The 24,856-nt window shown below is 37.7% G+C and overlaps 2 protein-coding genes across 5 annotated transcripts in view; both read right to left on the bottom strand.

Moving 5' to 3' along the window:
• The window catches only part of LOC131250797 (uncharacterized), a 28,605-nt gene extending 9,847 nt beyond the window's left edge, over positions 1-18,758 (bottom strand). For 3 of the 4 annotated variants that reach the window (XM_058251115.1, XM_058251114.1, XM_058251113.1), the window contains exons 1-7: positions 18,415-18,758; positions 9,775-9,936; positions 4,898-4,963; positions 4,564-4,707; positions 4,270-4,380; positions 3,792-3,893; positions 3,512-3,697 (exon numbers count right to left, since the gene is read on the bottom strand). In XM_058251115.1, coding sequence (XP_058107098.1) covers positions 3,512-3,697; positions 3,792-3,893; positions 4,270-4,380; positions 4,564-4,707; positions 4,898-4,963; positions 9,775-9,936; positions 18,415-18,684 — 1,041 coding nt within the window. In that variant the 5' untranslated portion in view covers positions 18,685-18,758. The remainder of the gene's footprint in view (positions 1-3,511; positions 3,698-3,791; positions 3,894-4,269; positions 4,381-4,563; positions 4,708-4,897; positions 4,964-9,774; positions 9,937-18,414) is intronic. The other variant, XM_058251116.1, reaches the window with a different exon arrangement.
• Positions 1-24,856, bottom strand: part of LOC131250798 (disease resistance protein RGA2-like) — a 175,491-nt gene that overhangs the window by 92,420 nt on the left and 58,215 nt on the right. The gene's annotated exons all lie outside the window — the stretch shown is intronic.

Raw genomic sequence — 24,856 nt, forward strand, 5'->3', positions numbered from 1 at the left:
CACTAAGCCCAAAAAATATATTCATCTACTGAAAGTCTGAAACAGATTTCTTTCTTATATTCAATTTGCTGTTATCAAGGTCCAACAACAGCAAGAAGCTTGGGTTTTTGGAACATGCAAGATAAGCTACAAAATATGTGTACTTATAATGTCTACAGTTGTGTAGTTCCACTTCCACCTATTAAAAAATTGAAGTATAGGATACTTAATAATGTCTACAGTTGTGAGCTTGATGCCACGGACAGCGAGAATTATATTTTGCCTCTCAAAAAGGAAAAGAAAAGGAAAAAAAAATGCAGTTCTGGTGTGCAAAACAGCAAGGTCCTAACTACTAACTAAAAGTAGGTTTGGCATTTAATTTTGGGCAAATCCCCATAACTTTTCTCTTTGTTGAGAAAAACATTGTTGAGAAAAACAGAAAAAGGAGAAATACGAAAAATAAAATAAGGAAAAAAGGACAATTTTAAAATATTAACGAAACACGCATCATTGAATAGATTTTAGTTATTATTAGGGAGGCAGTTACTCATCAACTTTATTTGGATATTTGTTGTTTTCACGGTTTACTGTAAATGGAACAATACAAACAGTTGATAAAATAAAAACAGCCAAGGAGCATGAGCAGGTGTGGGATGCACAACAAGTAACGTCAGCAACATCTGGACAGAAGGCTTGTGATCCTAACTACATAATAAACCTCTATTCAGCATTAGATCAAGTTCAGATGAACTGGAGTATTAGCAACATGGGAGTTGAGCTAAAAAATGAAATCATCACAGAATTCCATAAAGTATCGGTATGGTACTGATGAAACATGTGGTGTTGATGATATTGATAGTCAAATATTCTTCTTAAGATGTATTGATTTGACCCCATGAGCAGGTCAAACCCCCAATAGCATGTTGCTGCTGGAAGCAAAACCATGCATTACTTGCAAAGTAACTCACTAATTGTTTCAGAATAACTGGAAAGAAATCCTTTAACTAGAAATAATTAAGATCAGATGTAGAATACTGAATACCCATCAAGAAAATTTCACTCAATTGTGTATGATGCCATCAGGAAAAAAAATGATCTTTTCTAACTGTTTGTAACTCCCTTGAGACTCGGGAAACAAATAAACAATGCTTAGAAATGAATATCCAGCAACAAGGGAAAGGATTACTGGTTGGTCAGGAGTAGTGTGGATGATCCCTAGCTTCTGTTTTGAGTTGATTGTGGGTAGAGTGGGTGTCTGCTTGGGGACGAAATGGCAGGGGCCAGTGGAACATGACGCTGTTTACTGCATTATGGTCTCCTTGGATTTTATTTTATTTTTATTTTTTTGAAAGATAACTCAAATTTTATTGAAAAACAAACAAAAGCTACAAGCAAAAAGGGATGCCGAGAAGGCAACCTGAAGACAAAGCAAGAAACTAAAGATGCAGCATCCACAAAGGCTAAGCAAGAAACTAAAGATTACAATCCCTTAATTGAGAAACACAAGAAGCCCGATAACCAACATCCTAGCCCTATGAGAAGTGCCATCTGCCGATTTCCTCTCATTAATAAAGCATCCAGCATTTCTTTCTTCCCAAATGGTCCACCAAATAGCTAGCAACACCATCCTGCACAATTTCGTCTTTCCCGAGCCCGATCCCGTGTCATGCCACCAAGAGAGAATCCACCAAATTTGGAAAAGGCCATGAGATATGAAAACAACCCAACAAATCAGCCCAAATTGACCACATAAAAGGGCAATGCATGAAAGAAATAGGAGGAATTTTTAACATAAAGAAGCATCTCCTAAGGTTTTTTTTCTTTTTTTTTGTGAACAAAGATCCTCTATTTAGAAACAAATAAAGATACATGTCCATATGGAATGCCAAAAAGCCCCACACACAACAGACCTGAAACATGGCTTGTGCCCTCCTCAATCACCAAGTAACACTTCCTCCCAAATTTGCAAGATCGTAGACCTCAATATTCCCCTAATTTATGATAAAACATCACTCTTATAAAAACCCGGATAGAGGATACTCTCCCTTGGAAGATATGTTTGTCTCTTTCCAGCCATACACCACATAGAACAGCAAATAAAGATCCTTACCACAACCACCTCCCAATCATTCCCGAAGTGACTGATGACCAGCTCTCAAACAATTGGAGTACTGCTTTAGGGAAGACCCAGTACAACCTAAATTTTGCTAGAATTGCTGACCAGATCTCCCCAACTACATCAAAGTGGATGGGGAGGGGGTTAGCGGATTCCTCAGTCCTGTATTGGGCAGGCATAACCCTTTCTGCAGTAGCTGATCCACTGATGTAATTGATTCACCTTCAAAATTTTACCCATACAAAAAGCCTTGATTTTTAATGAGACCTTGGCTGACCAGAGATTTCCCATATAAAAATGGAATATTCAGGGACCATCTCCTAAGGTTGATTAAGAAAATATTCAGAATGATTGGGCGAGTTCAGGAGATATTGCACAGCAGGGATCAAGTCTTGAAGCACTCTGTTCCGTGGATGCCCCCTCCCATGTCCGTGGGTCATCTCAAATTAAACTCTGATGGTTTTTCCTGGAGAAACCCATGTCCGTCAGGAGTTGAGGCCTTCTTCGTAATCACGGTGGCAATATTATAGTCGAGTTCTCAAGGTCTTGTTACTTAACTAACAGCAATCTTGCAAGCTTTGGAGATCTGAAGCTTCAGCCTAATTTTGAAGGCAACGCTATTTCTTGGGCCCGGGGAGGTCCTCCTTGGAGGCTCTGATCTCATCAAAGAGTTCAGAGACTTAGCTGAGGGTTCGCCCATTCTCCTTCGCGCTCATCCCTAACGAAGAAAATTCCAATGCTCATCCCTCACAAATAGAATTCCAAAGTGAATATTCTGGCAAAAGAAGGGGCTTTGAGGACTGTTCTATCAATTTTCAAGCAGTTGCTGCAATTTGTGCCTGTTCTTCTTTTCTTGTTCCTCTCTTTGGTTAAGTGCGTGCATGCGTGCCTGTGTGTCCGGGTGTGTGTGCATGTGCTCAAGCTGAACTTAACTCTTGAGCATTTGGTGATGCCAGATGTGTCAATATCAAAGATTCTGGTGACTCATCAAATGTTGCATTCATAGAAATGCATCCTACAGATGAAAATGATCTTATCAAAATGATAGAGCTTAGTCCAAGATTGGTTCTCCCAGATTTTCAGCTCAAAAAGCGTCAGTAATGCATTCCACTAAGAGTATAATTGCATGCTATTTCTTCTACAAATTTTATTTGGAGAAAAAATTGACCGATCCCATGGTCAATTAAAATCATAACATGCAGAAGCATGATCTATTATCATGTCCCTTGGCCAGCAGAATATTAGCATATTGTGATTTACCAGAACACACCAATCAGGAAAAGGTAAATTTAAAATTTAAAAAAAAAACAAAAACAAAACAAAAAACATTAACAACAGCTCAGCAAGTAGCAGGCTAAGTTAAAAGAATGAAAATTAGAAACAAAAGAACTTGAGATATCCAGACCCATCACTAACCTGCCATGAAGAAGATATGGTAGGCACTGCACCATTATTAATAGCATCTAAAAAAGATTGGGTTATACCAGCAAGAATTGGGCCAGTCATTACTGTAGCCCCAACTTGCTTAGTCCTGGTCCGCTCAAAAACAAACTTTGTCAATGCATCTAGGCCGGATCTAAACTCTGGTCGTAATTTTTCCAACTACATAGAAAAAGCAAGCCTTTTATATATTAATAGAGTTGAAATATAGCAGTACAGATAGCAGTACAGATAGAAGCAGAAGTTCAACACTCACAGAGATTTGATCGAGTCGTTGGAGATCATTTTCATTGTTCAAAGGCCGCACAAGAGTGAAGCATTCTCGATCTGGGAATAGTGATCTGATAGACTCCCGAATCTATTTATCATTATTTTTCAATAATTAGTATCTCAATTCAGAAAAATACATCAGCAAATAGCATTGAAGGAAAAAGACACATGATGCCACCCCATTCAAAAGCAGAGAATTCAGAAAAGGAGAGAGAGAGAGAGAGAGAGAGAGAGAGAGAGAGAGAGAGAGAACCCATGACACTTTCCCGTTTAACCATCAACAGTAAATAGAAAAATGAATATCTAATGCACCAAAAAGGTTCTCTGGATCACAACTAGTCATATCAACTGCAACACCAAAGTACTTTCACCACATTTATTTGTAAATATTTTCCATGAAAATATTATATTATATATATGGAATACCTCTCCAAGAAATATGTAAGAGTGAATCTACATAATACCTCATTTTTTGTGGCCACATCTTTTCCTCCTTGCATTGGCCTTAAAGCTAGCTCTAGGTAATCACGAGGGGTTATTTTCCTATCATCCTCTGCTAAGTCCAAATAGAAATCCTGCAAGTGACGGTGTAGGAGGTTATTGGTCACCAAGCAGCCGCATCCATGCTTTGAGTATATGGTATACTAAATACGGCAATAGCAAATTGTTCCGAAAATCATAAAGCTGAAGTTCCTATTAATAATTCCATATGCATAGAAATGAAAAAAAAAAAAAAAATTGTTAGGAGTTATAATCACCCTCAAAAGCCAAACAAAGACGGGGGAGAACTGCCCAAGCTCAGAAGCAGTGGTCCTTCCTCCAGAAGCTCTAACACGAATATGCTTGGTCATTTCAGTGACAAGAGAGAGACGATCCAGTGCAGTTTCATCTATACCACCCATCTGATACAAATATGAAGATGAAGTTTAGTGTCCAGTAAGCAACGGGAACCTATTGTTTTCATATGAGGTCAATAGGTCACTGTTAAATGAACATAAGGAAAACATTCTAAACCCTGAAAGTTCCAAATAATTATCCACTTGCAATGCTTTCGCAAAATAAAGAAGACAACTCATCATAAGATATATTGACCTGGTTGTATATAAACATGCTTGACAACAGAACCGCCAAAGAGAATATCTGGGTGCTGTACGTTCCCTGTTAAAGGGATCCAGAAAACAGTTAAAAAATTAGATAACACAGTTATTGGTGTGACGAAGACTACAATGGTGATAACGATGATGGTGAGAATGACGGTTAATGATTGGTGTAACAAAGAAACAAGCTAATCACAATAATCTAGAGTTAATGACAGAAAAAACTCAATGACGACAAGCAAAATAGGGTTATTCAACAAAAACAAGTCAATGATCAAACAAAACTGATCAACATAACACCTCATATAATTCAATGTCTGTATAAGCTTGGCAACATAAATCTCGAAAGGCGCCTTGGGAAAAGACTTTGAATAAGTAAATAAAGATTGCAAATAATATGCACATTGTCCAATAAATGTGTACGATATCTAAACCAAGACTGACATCATCCCTAAACACAAGACATGCACCCCAGCTCGGCATTGTTAAGAGTAGGGGTGTCAACAGGCCGGCTTAGGGCTGGGCCAAGCTCGGCCTGCATTGTTCAATGTAAGCCCAAACCCAGCCCAGGCCTGTGATGGGCAAAAATGGTCCAGCCCAAGCCTGGCCCAGAATGTTTATATGGGGCCCAGCCTAAGCCCAAAACGGTGCCATCTGAGATTCCTATGACAGAAATGGAAATATCTATGATAGAAATGGAAATACCTATGATAGAAATACCAATGTCCGAGCTCGAAAAGGTGCCCAAAACGAATGAGCAAGAACTGACCACTTATTGAACCCCCATCCTCAATGTGGGGCCCACCTGATGAACAGTCCTGATTATTTTTGTATGTGCACATGTACAAGAACCAACCCAATACTCCCAATTTTTGGATCCATCACAAGATTCAGCCCCGAGAGAGAGAGAGAGAGAGAGAGAGAGAGAAATGGAGATTACAAAATTAGGTATTTCTATTATATAAACAATATTTAAAAAATGCCATTTTACAAACCCGAATGGGCCGGGACGGGCTAACAGGCTTTTGGATATCTATTCTATGCCTGGCCAGATTTAGAAACAAGCTTGAATTGTAAGCCCAGCCTTCAGGCATGATACTTCAGCCCAAGTCCAGCCCAAGGCAGGCCAAGCTAGGAAGCCCAACGGGCCAACCCAGCCCATTAACACCCCTCTCAAGAGTTGTCTTTCATCAACACATTCTATATTTATCGTAATCATCTAAACCATATCCCAACTAATTGGGTCGGTTACATGAATCCTTTCCACCATTCCATTTTATCAAGGACCATAACTTCAATTAGACCATAGGCCATCAAGTCTTTACTTACTACCTCCACCCACATCCTTTTAGACCTTCCCCTTGCCCTTTTAAAGCCTTCAACTTCTATGAACTCACTCCTAATCAATGCAGTTCTTAGTCTACGTTGCACATGACTAAACCATCAAAGTCTACTTTCCCTCATCTTCTTACCTAATATTGCTACACCTAAATTCCCTTGAATGCATTCATTTCTAATTTAATCCTTCCATGTCTTGCCACTCATCCATCTCAACATCCTCATTTCAACTACACTCATCATATGGACATGTCGTTTCTTAACTACCCAACATTTTGTCCCATGGTCTTATAGTCATCCTATAAAATTTCCCTTTCAGTTTGAGTGGCACTGGCACACAATGATCACATAAAAAACAATCCATACTTGTGAAATTTAATATTCCTCATCGCTTTTTTCAAAGGTAAAAATTTTTTTATTGAAAAATGAGGGCATATATATAATATATCTACACCAAATTACAGAAGGCAAGACTAAAAAGCCAAAAGATACCCTCCATGGCAGCCCTTGCTCCGGACATTAACATACCAATCACTTCTTGCTTTGTAAAGGGGGGAAACAAGATCTTATGGGTGTCTCCGTATCGAAGAGACACAGATGAGGAATTGGGGGCATTTTTATGTCTTTAGGAAATGATAAAATCTGCTTCTATTGGAGAATTGGAGGAAGATTCGGTGACTTGGAGTGTTCATAGTTTGGGGAGTTTTTCTGTTTTTTTATAGACTCCTCGCTCCACCTTCAGACAGTCATGAACATAACTTTGAATTTTGGAAGTATGGAACTCCCAAAAAGGTTGCTTCTTTCATCTAGTTGGTAGGCACGAATAGGATATTCACCGTGGATAATCTCCGTAAGAGCGCTTGATGTTGCCTAACGTTTGCATTATGTTCTTGAGAGACACCGAGTCGGTGGATCATTTGTTCTTGCATTGTCCATTTGCAAAGAAGATTTGGGACAGGTTTCTTGCCAACCTTAACTTCACTTGGGTAATGTCGGGTTCACTCCCCTCTTTCTTGGTTGCGTGGCATGGTGGGGGTTATTGGAAAAGAGGGTATGGCGATTTGGCAATTGGTATGGATTAGGGGTGCACATCGAAACGGTAGAACCAGACCAAAATCGACCAAACCGTACGGTTTGGTCTGGTTCTAGAATGCACCGGTTCCAGTTCCAGTTCCAAAAATCAAATAACCAATTAGTTCTGTTCGGTTCTCGGTTTGGGGGTATGTAGAACCGAACCAAACCGTGAACCAATCCGTAGAACCGAACCGTGGAACTGAACCATATATTTCCAAAAAAAAAAAAAAAAACTTAGTTCATTCCCTTTACTTCACTCTTCACGCCGCCCCTGCTGTCGCTGCCCCCAATCCCCCCCCCCCCCCCCCCCCCTCTCTGTCTCTTTGGACAGCCACCTTCCGCCCGACGATCCTCTCTCTCTCTCTCGTCATTCACCACCAGCATCTCCCTCTAGATTATAAAAAGCCCAAAATCGTGGAACCAAACTGGTTTTAACGGTCTAGTTCCGGTTCAGTTCTAGGGTGCTAACAGTCCGATTCCGGTTCCGATTCTCCTAGAACCGTTAGGAACGGTTCGGTACTGGTTTCACCCCAAAACCAGACCAAACCAACCTGTGTGCACCCCTAGTACGGATGGCATCTTTGTGGACAAGTTGGAGGTTGAGAAACATGTGTTGTTTCGAAAATATTTCACCGACAGAAGATAGGGTCCATCGCAAGGGGGTGCATTGGGTGCTGGAATGGTCATCCAAGGTTGAGAACTTAGACACTCGCGTCATTCTAGCCCTTTTGGGATTGTAGTTTCTTTTCCCCTTTTCTTTTGTTGATTCCTTTCTACCTTTGTGCGGCTTTATAAGAAAATCATTTATCTTTAATTATTTTTTTAAAGCCAAAAGGTGCGTGACTTAATAGATGAGGCCCAAGCCAAGACATCCAGCTTTGCCCTTTTGAATGCCTCATCCGGCAATCTACACCAGTTGGTTCCTAAAACACCTATCATTCCACTTCACCCATATGGCCCATAATCCAGCACAGAGAGAAACTTCCACAACTTCATTTATGACCAACACAACCCCCATGCCATGCAAGAAATAGAGCACTGACCAAATCAGACATCACCCAACATTAAGGGCATGTTGGCTCCAACATAAATATAATTTACCACCTAAGCATGAGCTGCAAAACTATTACATTCAGGTAAAATGTCGCTCTGGTCCTATGGAATATAAATAGCAGTTTCCCAATAATACAGACTTAAAAACCTTAGCCTGTAAACATTTTAGCTCAAGAATAGGGATCTTTCGAACATTAAACTCAATGAAAGATTGCAGTAATAAAAGAAATTTTGAAAGAGAATTTATTCAAGACCAGTATCCTATTAAATTGATCCATTAGGGGGCGTTTGGCACAGAGTATTAGATGGGATTAGGTGGGATAGAATTGCATTTGGTCCCGTGCAATTCCATCCAGCATTTGGGGAGGATGGGAAAGGTTGGGATTAGGTGGAATGGAATTGTATTTAGTCCAATGGAATAGCATTTGATCCCATGCAAGAATTCTGTGGATTTTGAAATTCACTACACATGTGGGCCCCACATTGATGCATGTGTTTATTCATGTTGTCCCTCCATTTACACCATTTACACGTGACATTCTAGTTATATGTGTACAAGTGAACGACATCTGCTGTGAATTTGGTTCGTTGATTATAATTCCATGGTCCACCAAACATGATTTTGCTTAATCGGGTGTTTTCAGTAGCAAAATTTTTATCCCAAACATGGGATTGGATGGCTACAATACCATGGTATTTCTAGACATGCAATCTTTGTGCAATAATGATGTGAATCCCATCTAATACAATTCAATACCATTCAATTCCACTGACCAAACACGCCCTTATCAGAATGCAATTGATCCAATATAATAATGCAGATGGACAATGGAGAATGTAATTTGTGAAAAAGGCTGTGGACGAAAAGATTTTTGTAAGTAAATAGTATAATGAGACTGCAAGTAAATGATGAAGGTTTGATGGCAACCAAGTAGATGGCAGTGTCACAAACATAAAGCCTTCTTGATTTGATATCTCAAAAAAAAAAAAAAAAAGTGCATTGAAATAATTCCATACTCAGCCGTGTATCGATCGGGCCATAGGAAAAATAATTCACAACTTTTGGGATTTCTACTCTCAGTGGAACTCCCAAAAAATCAGTAACCAATGCTCATGTGGATACAAATGAGCTCTTTCTTTCGAATAGAAATGATCTCCATTTCGTGATTTTTGGAAATTCTAGTAAGAGTAGCAATTTCAGAATCATAATCACATGTCTCTGCTCCGGAAATCGCAATGAGCTAAATGCACCTACCAGCAAAGAATTGCCAACTAGAACATAGAAGATTAGATAAACCAACTTAGCATTCAGTTAGGAATTTAATGCTACCATAATGAAATAAAATTTCATACAAAATTATTACCTATATATTCTTATGTGGAAAGAGTAAAAAAAAAAAAACTAACCGTTTGATCATACGCATCAATTCCTTCACTGTCTAAAAGTACCAGATAGTACTCCGTCCCATCAAGAGCTGTTCGTTTTAATGGCGCACTCCACATCCAAAGTCCTTTGGTGCAAGGTCGGTGAGTGGACGCAACTTGAAACCCACTGCTCCTCCCTAGAAGCTACAAGAGATCCAAACAAGAAGCAAATTCAGGTCAAGAAGTGATATCTAAACTCAATAACATAAAACACTAGCATTTGAGCCATTTCACAATCCTTAACATAGCACTGCCATTTCTGGTAGTGTTGAAATTAGCCAGCAGGAAAACCTAAATCTTCATGAGACTAAAGTTTCTTATTTCGATGAGCTGATGAAATGCAGGTCAACCATGTTTCTTCTTCCATGCCACCCATCATGTATGCACAGAAGAGGTCTAAAAGTAGACCCCACTTGCTGACCGACTGACAATCAGGGCCCCACAAAACAATGAACCAACTAGACAGTGGGACCCACAGATCCAACTGAATGACTATAAATGAGAAGCAATTAACTGTGGGGCGCACAATTTCAATCAGAAACCCTGTTAGGGTTCTATATACAAAGTTACAAACAATACCATATATTTGGATGTTCTATACAGACCGTATAACCCCTTGGACTCATACAATTCTATAGAATGGAGTACTTAATACCAGCATCTTTTTAATCACATAAAACACATTTTGTGTTGACATTTACATTTTTAGTAGTTTAAGTGGCAATGTGATTCTATTTTTTTTAGTTTTTATTCCCTTTCCTTTATAAATTAATGCAGCTTGTTAAGAATTGAGTAAGTTAGGCATGGTGTGGTAAAGGCGCTCAGCACACCTGCCCTTGTAGTGCCTAAAATGCCTAGGCGCACCTAGAGATTCCAAACACAATTTTTAAATTTTACATCATAAATATTAGGCATAGCAATGGGTCGGATTCAGTCCCAATTAGGATTAGCCTAAGCCTGACCCATTTAATTAGTGGGTCAAGAAATTTGGCCCTAACCCGACCTGGTGATCCATCCCAACCTGCTTAAAACTTCCAAAGCCCAAGCCCAACCTGACCCAACCCATTTAATTGCAGCCAGGTCAGGGTTAACCGAACCGCCCAACCCATCCCATACACTAATTATAATCTCCTGTGTTAAGTTTCTTGGTTCTTTTTAGAGTTTTCATGTGTATGGAGTACTAATACAAACTCATACCCATCCACAGTGGCTCCGACAAACCAATGGTTTGGATTCCTAAACCATGGGCCTACTTGAATTCTTAAACATTAATTAATTCTCTAAATTTTTAATCCAAGAAAGTAAAATAAACACAAAGCCAAAGACATTTGTTGTGGTCCAAGAGCTAAGCAAATTGCTAAAAAGTCTAACAAGTCTACGGATCAAAACTATAGCGAAGATATTTTTGTTTCGGGTTACCCGCAGGATTAAGTCGAGTCAGGTTGGCCTAAACCCGAGCGGAACACAGTAATTTAAATGATCAAGTTGACTGTGACTACCTCAACTATTTGCTAGGTCGATTGGCTTTAGTTCCAAATGGCATAGATGGGTTCATATTTGCATCTCAACGGTGAAATTCTTTGTTCTAGTTAATGGATCCCCCAAAGGATTCTTCCAATCTTCCAGAGGTTTGAGAGAGGGTGACCCGCTATCCCCCTTCCTTTTCATCATTATTTGTTAAGGCCATAGCAAAATGTTGGATAAAGGAGTGTCTATTGGCCTCATCAATAGTTTCAAGGTGGCAAGTGTAGGTCTCCTCGTCACCCACATTTAGTTTGTCAACGACAATATTCTCTTTTGAGATGCTAACAAAGTGTCTATTGAAAACCTACAGAAAATTGTGCATTGTTTTGAGGCAATCTCTGACCTTAAGACTAACCTATCCAACAGTGAGATGTTTGGTATCAATCATTCTACCCCTGCTCTTTTCAGGTTGGTGGTTATCTTCGGAAGAAGGGTTGGCTCCTTCCCTTCCTTGTATATTGACCTCCCGTTGTGCATTGGCAATCCTGCCAAGCATCTATGGGACATGGTCATTAAACGAGTTGAACAAAAGCTCTCCCGTTGCAAGAGTCGTGCCTTGTCCCTTAGCGCTCATTAAAGCACCACTCTTTAACTTACCTGTTTACTTTTTATCTCTCTTTTGATGCTTGAAATCTGTTTTGAAAAGGTTGGATATGCTCAAAAGAGACTTCTTGTGGAGTGGGAGTTCCAATAGTCATAAATTTCATCTCCTTCGCTGGGAAGCCTACAAGCCAAACTTGGAAGGTGGTGAGGGCATCCGGGACCTTGCCTTGTTGAACTCAACCCTTCTTGGTAAATGGCTTTGGCACTTGGGTCGAAACGAAGCAGCCAATGGAGAGAGATCATTGCCAATAAATATGGAATGTGCAACGGAGGGTGGCAAACCAAGAATTCCTCCGTCTACAGAGCAACTTGTTTTTGAAAGGCCATTGCCAAAATAGGCTCTCAAATGCAAGGAGGCTTCTCATTCCCTCTTAGCAATGGATCCCATATCCACTTCTGCGAAGACTGGTGGATTTCTGATCCCTCACTTCACCTCAGACAAGTTCGCTCCTATCGCTAGTTGCTTGTCTTATGTCCGTAAAGAAGGGTTTCTAAGGAAAAGTTACTACAGTATCAAATCTAAGAACATTAGTCCATGCCAAGCCAAGAGAATGTTAGGTGACAATCCTTATAAGCAGTGTTGTCATGTGCGATCGCATATTCGCATATGCAATCGCATATGCGCATATTTTTGGGGAGATCACATATGCGGCAATGGCATATGCGATCCTTGCACATATGCGATCGCATGTGCCAGCATATGCGATTGCATAATGGCCAACAGTCAGATTTCTGACCATTTTTTGACCTTTTTTTTTTTTAATTCGAATTTTTTTCTCTATAAATATGTATTCTAAGCATTCCTAAATGCCAAAAAAAAAAAAAAACTCAAAACTCTCTCTATTATCTATTTCTCTTACATATTTCTAATTCTACTTCTAAGCACTCTACAATCTACATCCACTCCTCTCCATCCATATTCCATTTCCATATTTCTTTTCTTTTCTTTCAACTTTCAAGAATCAAGAATCAAGGAGGGGTACAAGAATCAAGAATCCAAGATACATGATACATCCACATTCAAGAATCAAGATTCAAGAGTCAAGACTCATCTCCAATCTCCATCCACTGAATTGATTGAACTCTCTTTCTAGTTTCTACTTTCTAGTTCAATCAAGGGAACATACATAACATCACTCTCTCTTTCTATCTCTCTTTCTATCTCATTTTCATTTAGAGTTTCATATTTCATTGATAATATCCAAGTTCTAAGTTTTCTAAGTTCTAACTTCTAAGTTTCTAATTCTAACAACTTCTATTTTTTTTTTTAGTTTGTTTGTTAATTGATTTGTTACTTTGTTAGTTGTTAGTTGTCACAACTTACAAGTTACAAGTTACAAGTTACAAACTTACAACAAGAATTCAAGATCAATACTCAAGTCAAGAGGCAAAGGTGAAGAGATCAAGAGAAGACAACTTAGACAAGAATTTGGAAGATGAAAGTTGGAAGTTGGAACCTCTTTTAGATTTGTAATTTTAATTTTGTTTGTGTAAATCTCTCTCTCTCTCTCTCTCTCTCTCTCTCTCCAAGTGTAACTCAACTCTCTCTTTTTCTCATTTTCTTTTCCCTCTTCTTCTGATCTTCTCCCTTTCTAGAAGTGTAAGTGTGTAACTCAACTCTCTCTCTCCCTCTTCTTCTCCCTTTCTACAAGTGTCAGTGTGTAAGTGTGTGTGTGTGTAAGTGTAACTCTCTCTCTCTCTCTCTCTACAAGTGTAACTCAACTCTCTCTTTTTCTCATTTTCTTTTCCCTCTTCTTCTCCCTTTCTAGAAGTGTAAGTGTATAACTCAACTCTCTCTCTCTCCCTCTTCTTCTCCCTTTCTACAAGTGTCAGTGTGCAAGTGTGTGTGTGTAAGTGTAACTCTCTCTCTCTCTCTCTCTCTCTCTCTCTCTCTCTCTCTCTCAAGTCCCATCTCTTTAGGCACTTTACTCTTACTTACTCTCTTAGATCTTACTTCTTAGTTCTTAGTCTCTTACTTTAATTTAGTTTTCTTTTTATTTGTAATTTACTTTTTAGTTTTTAGTTAGTAGCTAGCTAGTTACTTTTTAGTACTAGGATACTAGCAAGTGGCAATCAATAATACACACACCACCATCCACCATCATAATGTCTTCTTCCCAATCTTCCTCTTTGAAGCCCAAGTCGAATGACCCGGGTTGGAAGTATGGGTACTATCGTAGTGCTACCAAAAAGACTCACATAGTATGTGAGTTATGTGGGTATATGAGTTCCAGTGGCATTGCAAGGCACAAGCAACACCTTGCACATTTACTGGGGTCAAATGCAAAAGCATGCGACAAAATTACTACAAAAATCCGAAAGGAGATCGTGGAGTATATGGAAAAACAATCAAGAAAGAAATGCGATAGTGCCCTACGTCAGGGGAATATCTGGAACAAGATGCATATGAAGATATAAATGTAGTTAATGTAGATGAAGCTAGTCCCACTCCACCTAATTCGACAAGCCAGTCTAGACCACAAGTACAACAATCGAAAAGAGCCCGAGGGCATGGGCCCATGGATAGATGGTATAGACCACACCCCAAGGATGTGATCGACCAAAGGGGTAGAGGGAAAGGGCCGGCTCAAACAACTTTAGATAACCGGTATAAACAAAAAGATAAGAAAACCACTATTCAATATATTGCTAAGTGGTTTTACCAAACCGGCATTGCTTTCAACACCATTAAATCGAAAAGCTTCAAAGTAATGGTTGAGGCTATAGGTCAATTTGGACCTGGGCTTAAACCTCCTTCATATCATGAAATGAGAAAGACATGCCTAAAAATTGAAGTTGAATATGCACAATCTTTCATAGCTGAATATAGGGAATCATGGAAAATATATGGTTGTTCACTAATGGCCGATAAATGGACCGATAGATCTGGTCGGTCTCTCATTAACTTTTTGGTAAATTGTCCAGCTGGGACAATGTTCTTGAAGTTAGTGGATACGTCAGATCATTCACACACAGGAGAATATTTGTTTAACTTACTAGGTCGTGTAGTTAAAGAAATAGGTGAGGACTACGTTGTACATGTAATTACAGATAACGCAGCCCCGTATGTAGTGGTCGGTCGTCTTCTTATGGAGAAGACGCGACATTTGTTTTGGACCCCTTGTGTGGCCCATTGTATTGATCTTATATTAGAAGATATAGGTAGATTATTTATAAATGTGATTGCAAGGGCTAGAAGAATCACGATCTTTATGTACAAACACGCCCTTCTTCTCAGTCGAATGAGAAAACACATTGGGGGTAACTTGTTACGTCCAATAGTCACCCGTTTCGCTACAGCCTTTTTAATACTACAAAGGCTACATGCAAAGAAATCAGAACTTAGAAGCTTTGTAGTGTCGACCGATTTTACAAGTGGGCCTTGGTCAAGGAAGGCTGAAGGGAAACGGGTTCAACAAACAATTCTTTCTCAAATTTTTTGGACTCAAGTGGTAAAGGCGTTAAAATCATCCGAGCCCTTAGTCATTGTGTTGCGATTGGTGGACGAGGATGAGAAGCCCGCAATGAGCTACATATATGATGCGATGGAGAGGGCGAAAAATAATATCATGGACCATTTTAACTATAGAGACCGTGATTACAAGTCAATTTTAAATATTATAGATAGAAAATGAGGCAGCCAAATGTCATCCCCATTGTATTCGAATGCTTACATCCTTAACCCAGCCTGTTTATTCACTTCTGTTGATCCAGCAGAAGCACTAACTATGCATATGGTTGGATTTATTGATGTCTTGGAAAGAATGATTCCTGATAAAGGAGAACAGGACAAGATCTCAACTTTGCTGGACTTCTACATAAAAAATGAAGGGATATTCTTAAGGGATATCTTAATAAGACATCGGACAATTAAATTACCGAGTAAGTACTTCTATGAATGAATGTTAGTGTACTGTCAATTGTGTACTGAACTCGTATAAAAAGTTTTTCTACAAAGTGTCTCTAAGATACTAAGACTCTAACATATGTCTCTAAGATACTTAAATTGTTTTTCTCAGCTGACTGGTGGGCTACCTATGGAGTGGACCCGAACAGGAAGGATCCAGCTGTAAAGAAGCTGGCTATGAAGATTCTTGGACTCACGTATTCTGTCAGTGGTTGCGAGCGCAATTGGAGCACGTTCAAGGCGGTAAGTTTAGACTGTTTAGTAATTGTTTTTTTTGTAAACTTTAATTTTTTAGTGGCCTAAGCTAAATTAATCGCCTATATAGCTAATGTCAAATGCGCATTCTTTCTTGCAGATTCACACCAAGAAAAGGAATCGCCTTGAGTAAAAAAACCTCAACGACTTGGTTTTCGTTCAATATAGTCAAAAATTGTGAGAACGATTCCAAAGTAGGAAAGAAAAGCCCGATTTCTTTGACCATATCTGCTTAAATGAGTTGGATGCAGATAACGAGTGGCTCGTAGAGACGGAAGACCCGGTATTTGCTGGAGAGGAGCTGACATGGGCACAAGTTGAAGATGTCACATACGGATCGACACCTGGTGAAAGTAGTACAACTCGAAGGCGAAGGACAGGAGAAACCGGGGGGCGAGTAGTAGCCGTCAACCCGTTGATGAGATTGAAGAAATTAAAGAAGGAGAAGGTGATAATGATGATCAAGCTGAAGATCATCTACCATTGGATGTTGATGAAGTATTAGTACGTACAGATGATGAAGAAACAGAAGAAGAATAAGTATATGTGGAAGAAGGAGATGACTCGAATGGTGGTGGTGGTGGTGGTGGTGGTAGTGGTGGACCTGGTGGTGATATGCCACAATGGCTACTAGATCAATGTATATGATTAATGATTATTGATTAGATAAATAATAAATACATAACTTCTTAATTTTGTTTAATATTTACTAAGTCTAAGTGTGTTGATGTTGATGTTGATGTTGTTGATTTTTGCTAACTTGATATATTATATATCATGTAGTGTTGAATGTTGAATATAGATATTTCATATTTCATATTTGTTAAATGTAAAATGTTAATTGTTAAGAAGTTAACTATATTGTAATTTGTAAATGTATTATTAATTATCATATGTATGTATTTGGTTTTATTTTATTTTTACTTAAATTAAATGTATTTCATGTCCCAATGACATATAATAATTTATTTTGATTTTTCTGATTTTTTTCTGATTTTTTTAAAATTTTTTGAAAAAATGCGGAATATATATATATGTGTGTGTGTGTGTGTGTGTGTGTGTGTGTGTGTGTGCAACCGCATATGCGATTGTGCGATTGCATATGCGCACATGCATATGCAATCGCACACGATCGCATATGCTATTTGACAACATTGCTTATAAGATCAAGTTACCAAAGGACTTAGATATCTTGGCTCTCACCAACTTTAAACATGGCAAATTTGTTCAAATATCATGGTGAGCTCTCTGACGTACAAGATGAAATCATTGTCGATATAGATAAACAACTCCTAAAGAGAAAAGAAGAAGAAGAAGAAGAAGAAAAAGAAAAAGAAGAAATTAAACAAGTGTTATGCATGAAAAATACTAACACTCAATAGGGCGAATACAAGCAATACTTGGTGAAATGGAAGAAGAAGCCATATTTTGAATGCCAATAGATCATGGGCGGCGAATTGAAAAGATTTGATCCAGACCTCTACTTGTATGAAACGTCCAACTCGTTGGAGCTGGATAGGAGGTTGATGTGGAAGATATGATTGAATATTTTTGGAGTATTTTGTAAACTTGTGTTTTGCTATTTTAGGCCAAATCTTTGTTGATGGGATTTTTATAATATTAAATAAATTATAGATTGCTTTCAAATCAATTAAAATTGATTTGAAATCAATTAAATTTAATAGTTGGGAGAGTTTCATTAAAGAATCATACGGATTGTCTTTAGGGTCTATAAATGGGGGTGGTGTAGGAGGTAGGCATTTCCACATTTTCTGAGTTGCGAGTTTTCTTGAGTATTGTAAAAGATGTTTGATATCAATAAAGTTACGTCTCCCTCTCTACTGAAATATTCTTATGGGAGCACTCTTGTCCATTTCTTTGCGATTCGAGTGTCGAGAACTCATTGAATCAACAACCAACTTGCACCAGTATTGCAGAACAAAAGCAAGCAAATAACCTCAGATAGAAGAACCCAATGACATTACATGCAAGCAGAAGTTCAAAATAATGAAAATTTGTACACTTTTTACTGGTATAAAGCCGAAATTTCCTATGCAGAGCTAACAATTCAGGAATTCCGCCCTATTCGAGATATCAGAAGTGCTAAAACACCACGCAACCTAACCCTGCAGATGTCTGCAGAGAGATTCAAGAATCTATAAAGCTAACTACACTTTAGTGGAACTAAAAGCGATCTTCCAAATAGAAAGAATTACAAGAACCATTACACATAACACATGAAAAGAATTTATTCAATTGATTCTTCGAATGAACGGAACTAAAACCCTAAAAGGAGCAAGGGAGGGAGAAAGCGAGAGAGGATTAAGCAGAACCTGATTCAAGATGAAACTCTTGCCCTGGCGGGCCCGGCCGCAGACGGAGACGACACCAATAGGGCCTTTGACGAGCTGGAGGGCCGCGACAGCCTCAGGGTCCATACGGAACTTTCCCTTGTCGTCGCAGTAGACGAGACGAAGGGGCCTGCGGGGACCCGCGGCAACGACGGTGGGAGAAGAGGATTTAGGGTTTTGTGAGAGCGATTTGGGAGAAGAATCGCTTGTGTCTTTCGAGGCGGAGCCTCGAAACCCTAGCATCTGCATCATCTCCGTTTCAGATCTCTTTCTCTCTCCTGTTCTTCTTCTTTCTTCTTTTTGTTTTCCGAAGGGTAAAGAGGAGAGAAAGTGGGAAAGGGTAGAGAATATTTTGAAATGGGAAGGGAAGGGACTCAGATTCGGTACTGACCCCTACACTACCTAGCTCAGTACTGGTCCAAGCTCTATGGACCCCCACCATTAACTATGTGTTTTATACCCGCCGTTCATTCTTTTTTTCAGCTCCTTGTACGGCATCAACCCAAAAATAAGATAGATCCATAGATTAAGTACATTACACTGGAGTAAACAGTAGATATTGCATTTCCACCGTTGAAACCTTCTTAAGCTCCACCTTGATGTTTATATGTCATCCCTGGCTATAAAATACAAAATATTTAAGTTTATGCAGAACTTTTATAGCCATTAGAATGTTTCAATGATGCTCCTTAATCTCTATTATTTCCTCTCACATGACTCACTTAAGTTTTGGATGTATCTCATTTTTGTTCATATATCTAAAAATGATCTCACAAAATGAGTGTTTATAAAACTATTCCGGTTTAGAAGAAGTGAAAATATAAAAAAGTTTAGAATTATACAAAACTTTTATAACCATTAGAATGTTTTAATTATGCTCATTGATTTCCTATTGTTTCCTTTCATGTGGCTCACTTAAGTTTTAGATTCATGTCATTTTTGTAGCATGTCTTATAGCGAGCTAGCAAAAGGATGGACGAGATGGATTTTTCATGTAGTGGATCCTGCCCACCATCAGTGCACAAAAACTTCCTGCGAAATGCTTTGACATAATTCCGCGTCCTTGATTTGGACAGAGAAATGTCGGTTAAATGACTATGATGTCGTTGCTATATTCCAGAAACAAGGTAAATCTAAAGTTAAAGTGGATCACACCATATATAATTCTTGCATTTAATAAAACTTAAGCTTACTACTTTGTGTGATCCACTTCAGGCCTGTTTGAGAGTGTGGATTTGGAAACCCCGGATTCAAAACCCCCTGGATTTGAAATCCTCCCAATGTGTTTGGCACTCTCGAGTGTGAATCAACTTAAATCCAAAAGTAATTATGCATGATATATTTACAGGGGTTTGAATTTAATTAATAAATCAACTTTAATATCTCTAATTAGTAAGATTTGTAATTTTTGACGCAATGGTTATGATAAGCCAGCTGAAATATATGCTTTGCCTGAAAACACGATGTAATTCCAAGTCTCGGATGGGCCACAAGTAAACTAACAAACGATTTTTTATCATTGATTTACATGGACAATGTTTGGACGCTGCTGTAGGCACTGTTTGGATGGTGATGATTTTCATGGACAATGTTTGGACGGTGTCGATCATCATTAGTGGGTGTCATGTGCTCAATAGAATAATAGAACGGTGACACATGTTACACTTGCAACTATTGAAATGATTTTAGGTGTAATCTAAGCTTTTACCGTGGATTTCAAACCCCTTCAAAGAGGGGATTTTAAACTCCCTGCTGCCATCCCAAACAACTAAGGGATTTGAGACTCCCTCAATTCCCCTCGAATCCACAGTGCTAAACGGCCTCTTAGTGTTAGATCAACCACAGTTTTAGGCTCATGTATTAAAACGATACGAGAAAAAGGATGGATTCATCCATAAATAGATACATCAATATGGGCTCCACACATATCGATCCATTCCTGGTTAGAGATTGTGGGCAGGATGCAATCTGCTTTGCGGCTCGACACAGCAAGATGGCATGCTTTCAAGCCACCTGTCCCGATTATATACATAGTAGCTTATCCGGCCGGGATCCATGGTTCACTCATCCAGACCCTTTATCTGTCTGGGCCCACTATTGGTGGGCCTTGCTCCCAAAAAGTAGTTGAGATTAGAGAATCATAGCTACTGACATTTGGTATTTTTTGCAGTTTATTTCAAATGCTTCATATCTTAGAATTATGTGTGAGTCACATGATCAACAAAATTACAAATAGTGCACTCCTACCTTTCTTTAAAAAAACCATCATATATCGGCCCACTGAGCCTACTAGTTAATACCGTTCATTCACAAGGTGACTATGGCTATCAACTGGCCACATTTGGGTAGGGCCACGGTCCTGTCTGATGCCATTAGGGACAAGGCCCAAGCCCAACAGGAGCCTACTCTGGCAAGCCGGAAGTTTTATCATGGGGCCAAACCGGCTTGGTTACTCCGATTGACGAAAAAGGTCCTGCGGAAGCTTAACTGCAAACCTAGAACGCGGATTAGCTACTGAGAGGTTAAGCAGCTGAAGTGACGTCACCAACTTATGTGGGCCCCACAATGATGTATGTTTTGTATCCACACCGTCCATACATTTTGAGAGATCATTTCTGCGCATGATAGAAATAACGAGATAGATCCAAGGCTGGAGTGGACCCCACCACAGATAATAGTGGAGAGAGTAGCACCCACCGTTGAAACCTTCCTAATGTACACTACGATGTTTACTTGAGATCCAACCTGCTCATGTGTTAACGCAGACATGAAAGAAGGGAAAACACAAATATCAGCTTGATCGAAAACTTTTGTGGTTATTAGAACTTTTTAATGGTGAGCGTCGCTCTTCCCACTGTTTTCTGTGGTGGGTCCACTCGAGCTTTGATCCAACTCATTCTTTCAAAGAAGCCCTAATATAATCTCTTCAAATAATTGAACGGTGTGGATACAATACATACATCATATAGGGGACCACAAAAGTTGATGACGTCACTTCAGTGGCCCTACTCAACCTGTCCGTATCTAATCCGCGTACGTGGCCCTACATGCCCGCGGATAAGAAGGTGGCTTGGGCCGGGGAAGCGGAATGGCTGGGGGAGCGGATTGGATACTGACAAGGTCAGTAGCCAAATTGCTACTGAAGTGACGTCACCAAGCTCTGTGGACCCCACCATGATGCATGTTATTGTATCAATACCGTCCAACCATTTTCAGAGATAGTTTTGTGGAATTACAAAGAAAATTAGATAGATCTAAAGTTCATGTGGGCCCCACCATGGAAAATAGTGGGGATAGTGACATCCATCGTTCAAAACTTCTTAGGGGCCACAGCAGTTTCTGATGAAGATGATATTTTTATTTCACTTCATCTATCTCTATGTTAGCTTATGAATAGGATGGATCTCAAAAATACATCACCATGGGCCCTATAAATGTTTTAACGGTGGGTGTGACGGCTCCCACGGTTTTCTGTGGTTGGTCCACTTGAAATTTAGATCTATCTCATTCTCTTTGTAATGCTATAAAATGATCTCTAAAAATGATTGGACGGTATGGATACAACACAGGCATCATGGTAGGGTCTACAGAGCTTGGTGATGTCACTTCAGTAGCTATTTGGCTTCCGACCTTGTCAGTATCCAATCCGCACCTAATGGCTGGTGTACCTTACATGACCTATGTCACGCCCCAAAATTCGGTACCCGAGTTGGCCAGACCCAGGTTCGAATCGCAGGTCATGATTTAATATTAAACATTCACAACTACACTTAATTAATCTCATTACAATAATAACGCTCATCAAATACAACATTTAACTATTACAGCCTAAACTCACTTTTTAAATTCTTGTTATACATTTTTTTTTTCCATCGATACAAATAAAAGATAAGTAAATTGATGATTGGATCTTCACTCCACTTTGTCCTTGACTAAACTCTGATGCCCTTAAACACTGTTATTTTGAGTATGAGCACAACCGCTCGTGGGATCTTATCCAACCAAATCTGAAATTTCTAAATTTATATTACACAAATAATAAAATTACTTTCTTGAAATTTAAAACATGGATCAAAATATTGAATATTAAATATGACATGAATGCGATACTGGAATTATAAAGACGTACTGAATGCTACACTATCATGAATTCAATAATAAAATTCAATAATCATCACATCTTATAACACCGTACTTAGGTGTATGTTTACATTGCATTAACGCCCACACACTTGTACCTCGTGATGAGGAACCCATTTATACGTTAACTGGTCAGACTACTGCTCCAGTTGTACCTCAGGCGTATGTCCGCACACACAATTGTACTCATACGCCGTACACAAAGGAGACTCCGAAGGATCCAACGGGTTATAGGGTCTTTCACCAAAGGGACACAATTGCCCTACTTGCTGGCTTTAGGGTCTCTCACCCAAGAGACACGATTGCCCTACTTGCTGGCTTTAGGGTCTTTCACCCAAGGGACACGATTGCCCTACTTGTTAATACCACAATCATTTTCTCATTTTTCTTTCTTTTTCTATAATTCCGTAATCAGTAGAGATGAATGCATGTCATTAATTATTCCAAAATTAATAGCGAAATAATTTAATTATTTAAATCCCGATACAACAATGCAAGTTCTATACAAATGTATAGAAATTCGATACCGTAAAAATTCAATTCCTAAAATTTACTAAAATATCAAGCTATTTTCTTTATCCTTTTTTTTGAAAAAAAAAAAAAGGAAAACCAAAATTTAGATTCAAATTATTAATATTATTTTAAACCAATTAATTTAAATCAATTACTTTAACACAGATTTAAGGTCTAAATCTTAAACTAAATTTCAGAAATAAAAGTTAGATTAAAATCTAACTCTACAAGTTAATCAGATTCAGTACATGCTAAAATTTAGAAAAGTAGATATTAGGTATAAAGGAATTTGACAATATTAATTTCAAGTCATTATGTCAAATAAATAAATAGATATTCTAAAATACATAAAATCAGAAAGTTCATAAATGGAGGAAAATCACCCACCTGATATTTGGACTGTCGATTTTTTGAACTAAACCATACACCCACGACCTACTTAGCGTCGCATGCTAGACCTAACCAACGCTTACGCTCTCAATGAGTTTCTCCCACTGACACAGCACATAACATTAACTTGCTGTCGACCTAACCAACGCTTACGCTCTCAATGAGTTTCTCCCACTGACACAGCACATAACATTAACTTGCTGTCTACACTCGCTGGATGCGTGAGAAGTTGAGTTTCAGGACACCATCTACCAAAAGAAAATAACACCTAAGTGGTCTATTTAATGAATGGTTTGTAATGTACAAGAAATTTTATTTAAATTCTAACTTTAATTAAATTAATTTTTTTACTTAAATAATGTTAAATATTAGCATAAAAATATTTATTATTTTTATTCACTAAATTCTCAAAGTAAAATTTTTATTTTATTTATCACATAAACTTAACAAATACACACACACACACACACATATATATTGAAATAACTTGATTATTTTATAACAAATTTTAATTTCTCTTCGTTAATTCATTGAGAATGTATATTTAGGTTTAATAGATAAATTATTTAAATTTTAATTTAAATAAAAATTTTGAACTACAAGAAAAATATTTTTTTTTTAAAGTTTAAAAATCTAATATTATATTTTATTAAAATTTTAATTTAATAAAGTTTTAAATACACATTAATCACTAGAATTCCAAAATATAAAAATCTAATCAATTTAGTTTCAATTCCAAAATTTTAAAAATTTTCTTAAACTTAAGTTCATTTAAATTTAATTTAATTAACTCTTCAAATTTTTGAATTAAAATTTGGATTTTAATCTTTACAGAATAAAAATTATCACACTAATTTATATAATATAACATTAATAATGTAATTAAATTATTATTGATAATTTAAAATTTATTATTATTATTATTATTATTATTATTATTATCTAACTACTTAAATCTAAATTCAGAATTTTATTATTATTTATTTTTAAATCTAAATTGAATAAGGTCAAGGAAGATATTAATTTAGACTTTAAATACTATTACTATTATATAAATTATTTGTTACAACATTATGTCAGTATGATTAACCTTATTTTATAATTGACTATCTAAATTAATAAATTTACTTTTGTTTAATACATTTAATATAATTATTATATTACTTCTATGTTAAATTGTTAATATCATCATTTACATAATCTTTTTTTTTTAGAAATAATAAATTATATTTATTACAACTTTTATATATTATCAGATAAAATTTTTTTTTTACTTATAACATAATCATATAAATAATATTAAATACTTATGAATTAATTATGTAATATAATATTTTTTACACATGTTTACTTTAATTATGTTATATATTTTGTCATTATT

The sequence above is a fragment of the Magnolia sinica genome, chromosome 7, assembly GCF_029962835.1.
Source record: "Magnolia sinica isolate HGM2019 chromosome 7, MsV1, whole genome shotgun sequence".
Lineage (NCBI taxonomy): Eukaryota > Viridiplantae > Streptophyta > Magnoliopsida > Magnoliales > Magnoliaceae > Magnolia > Magnolia sinica.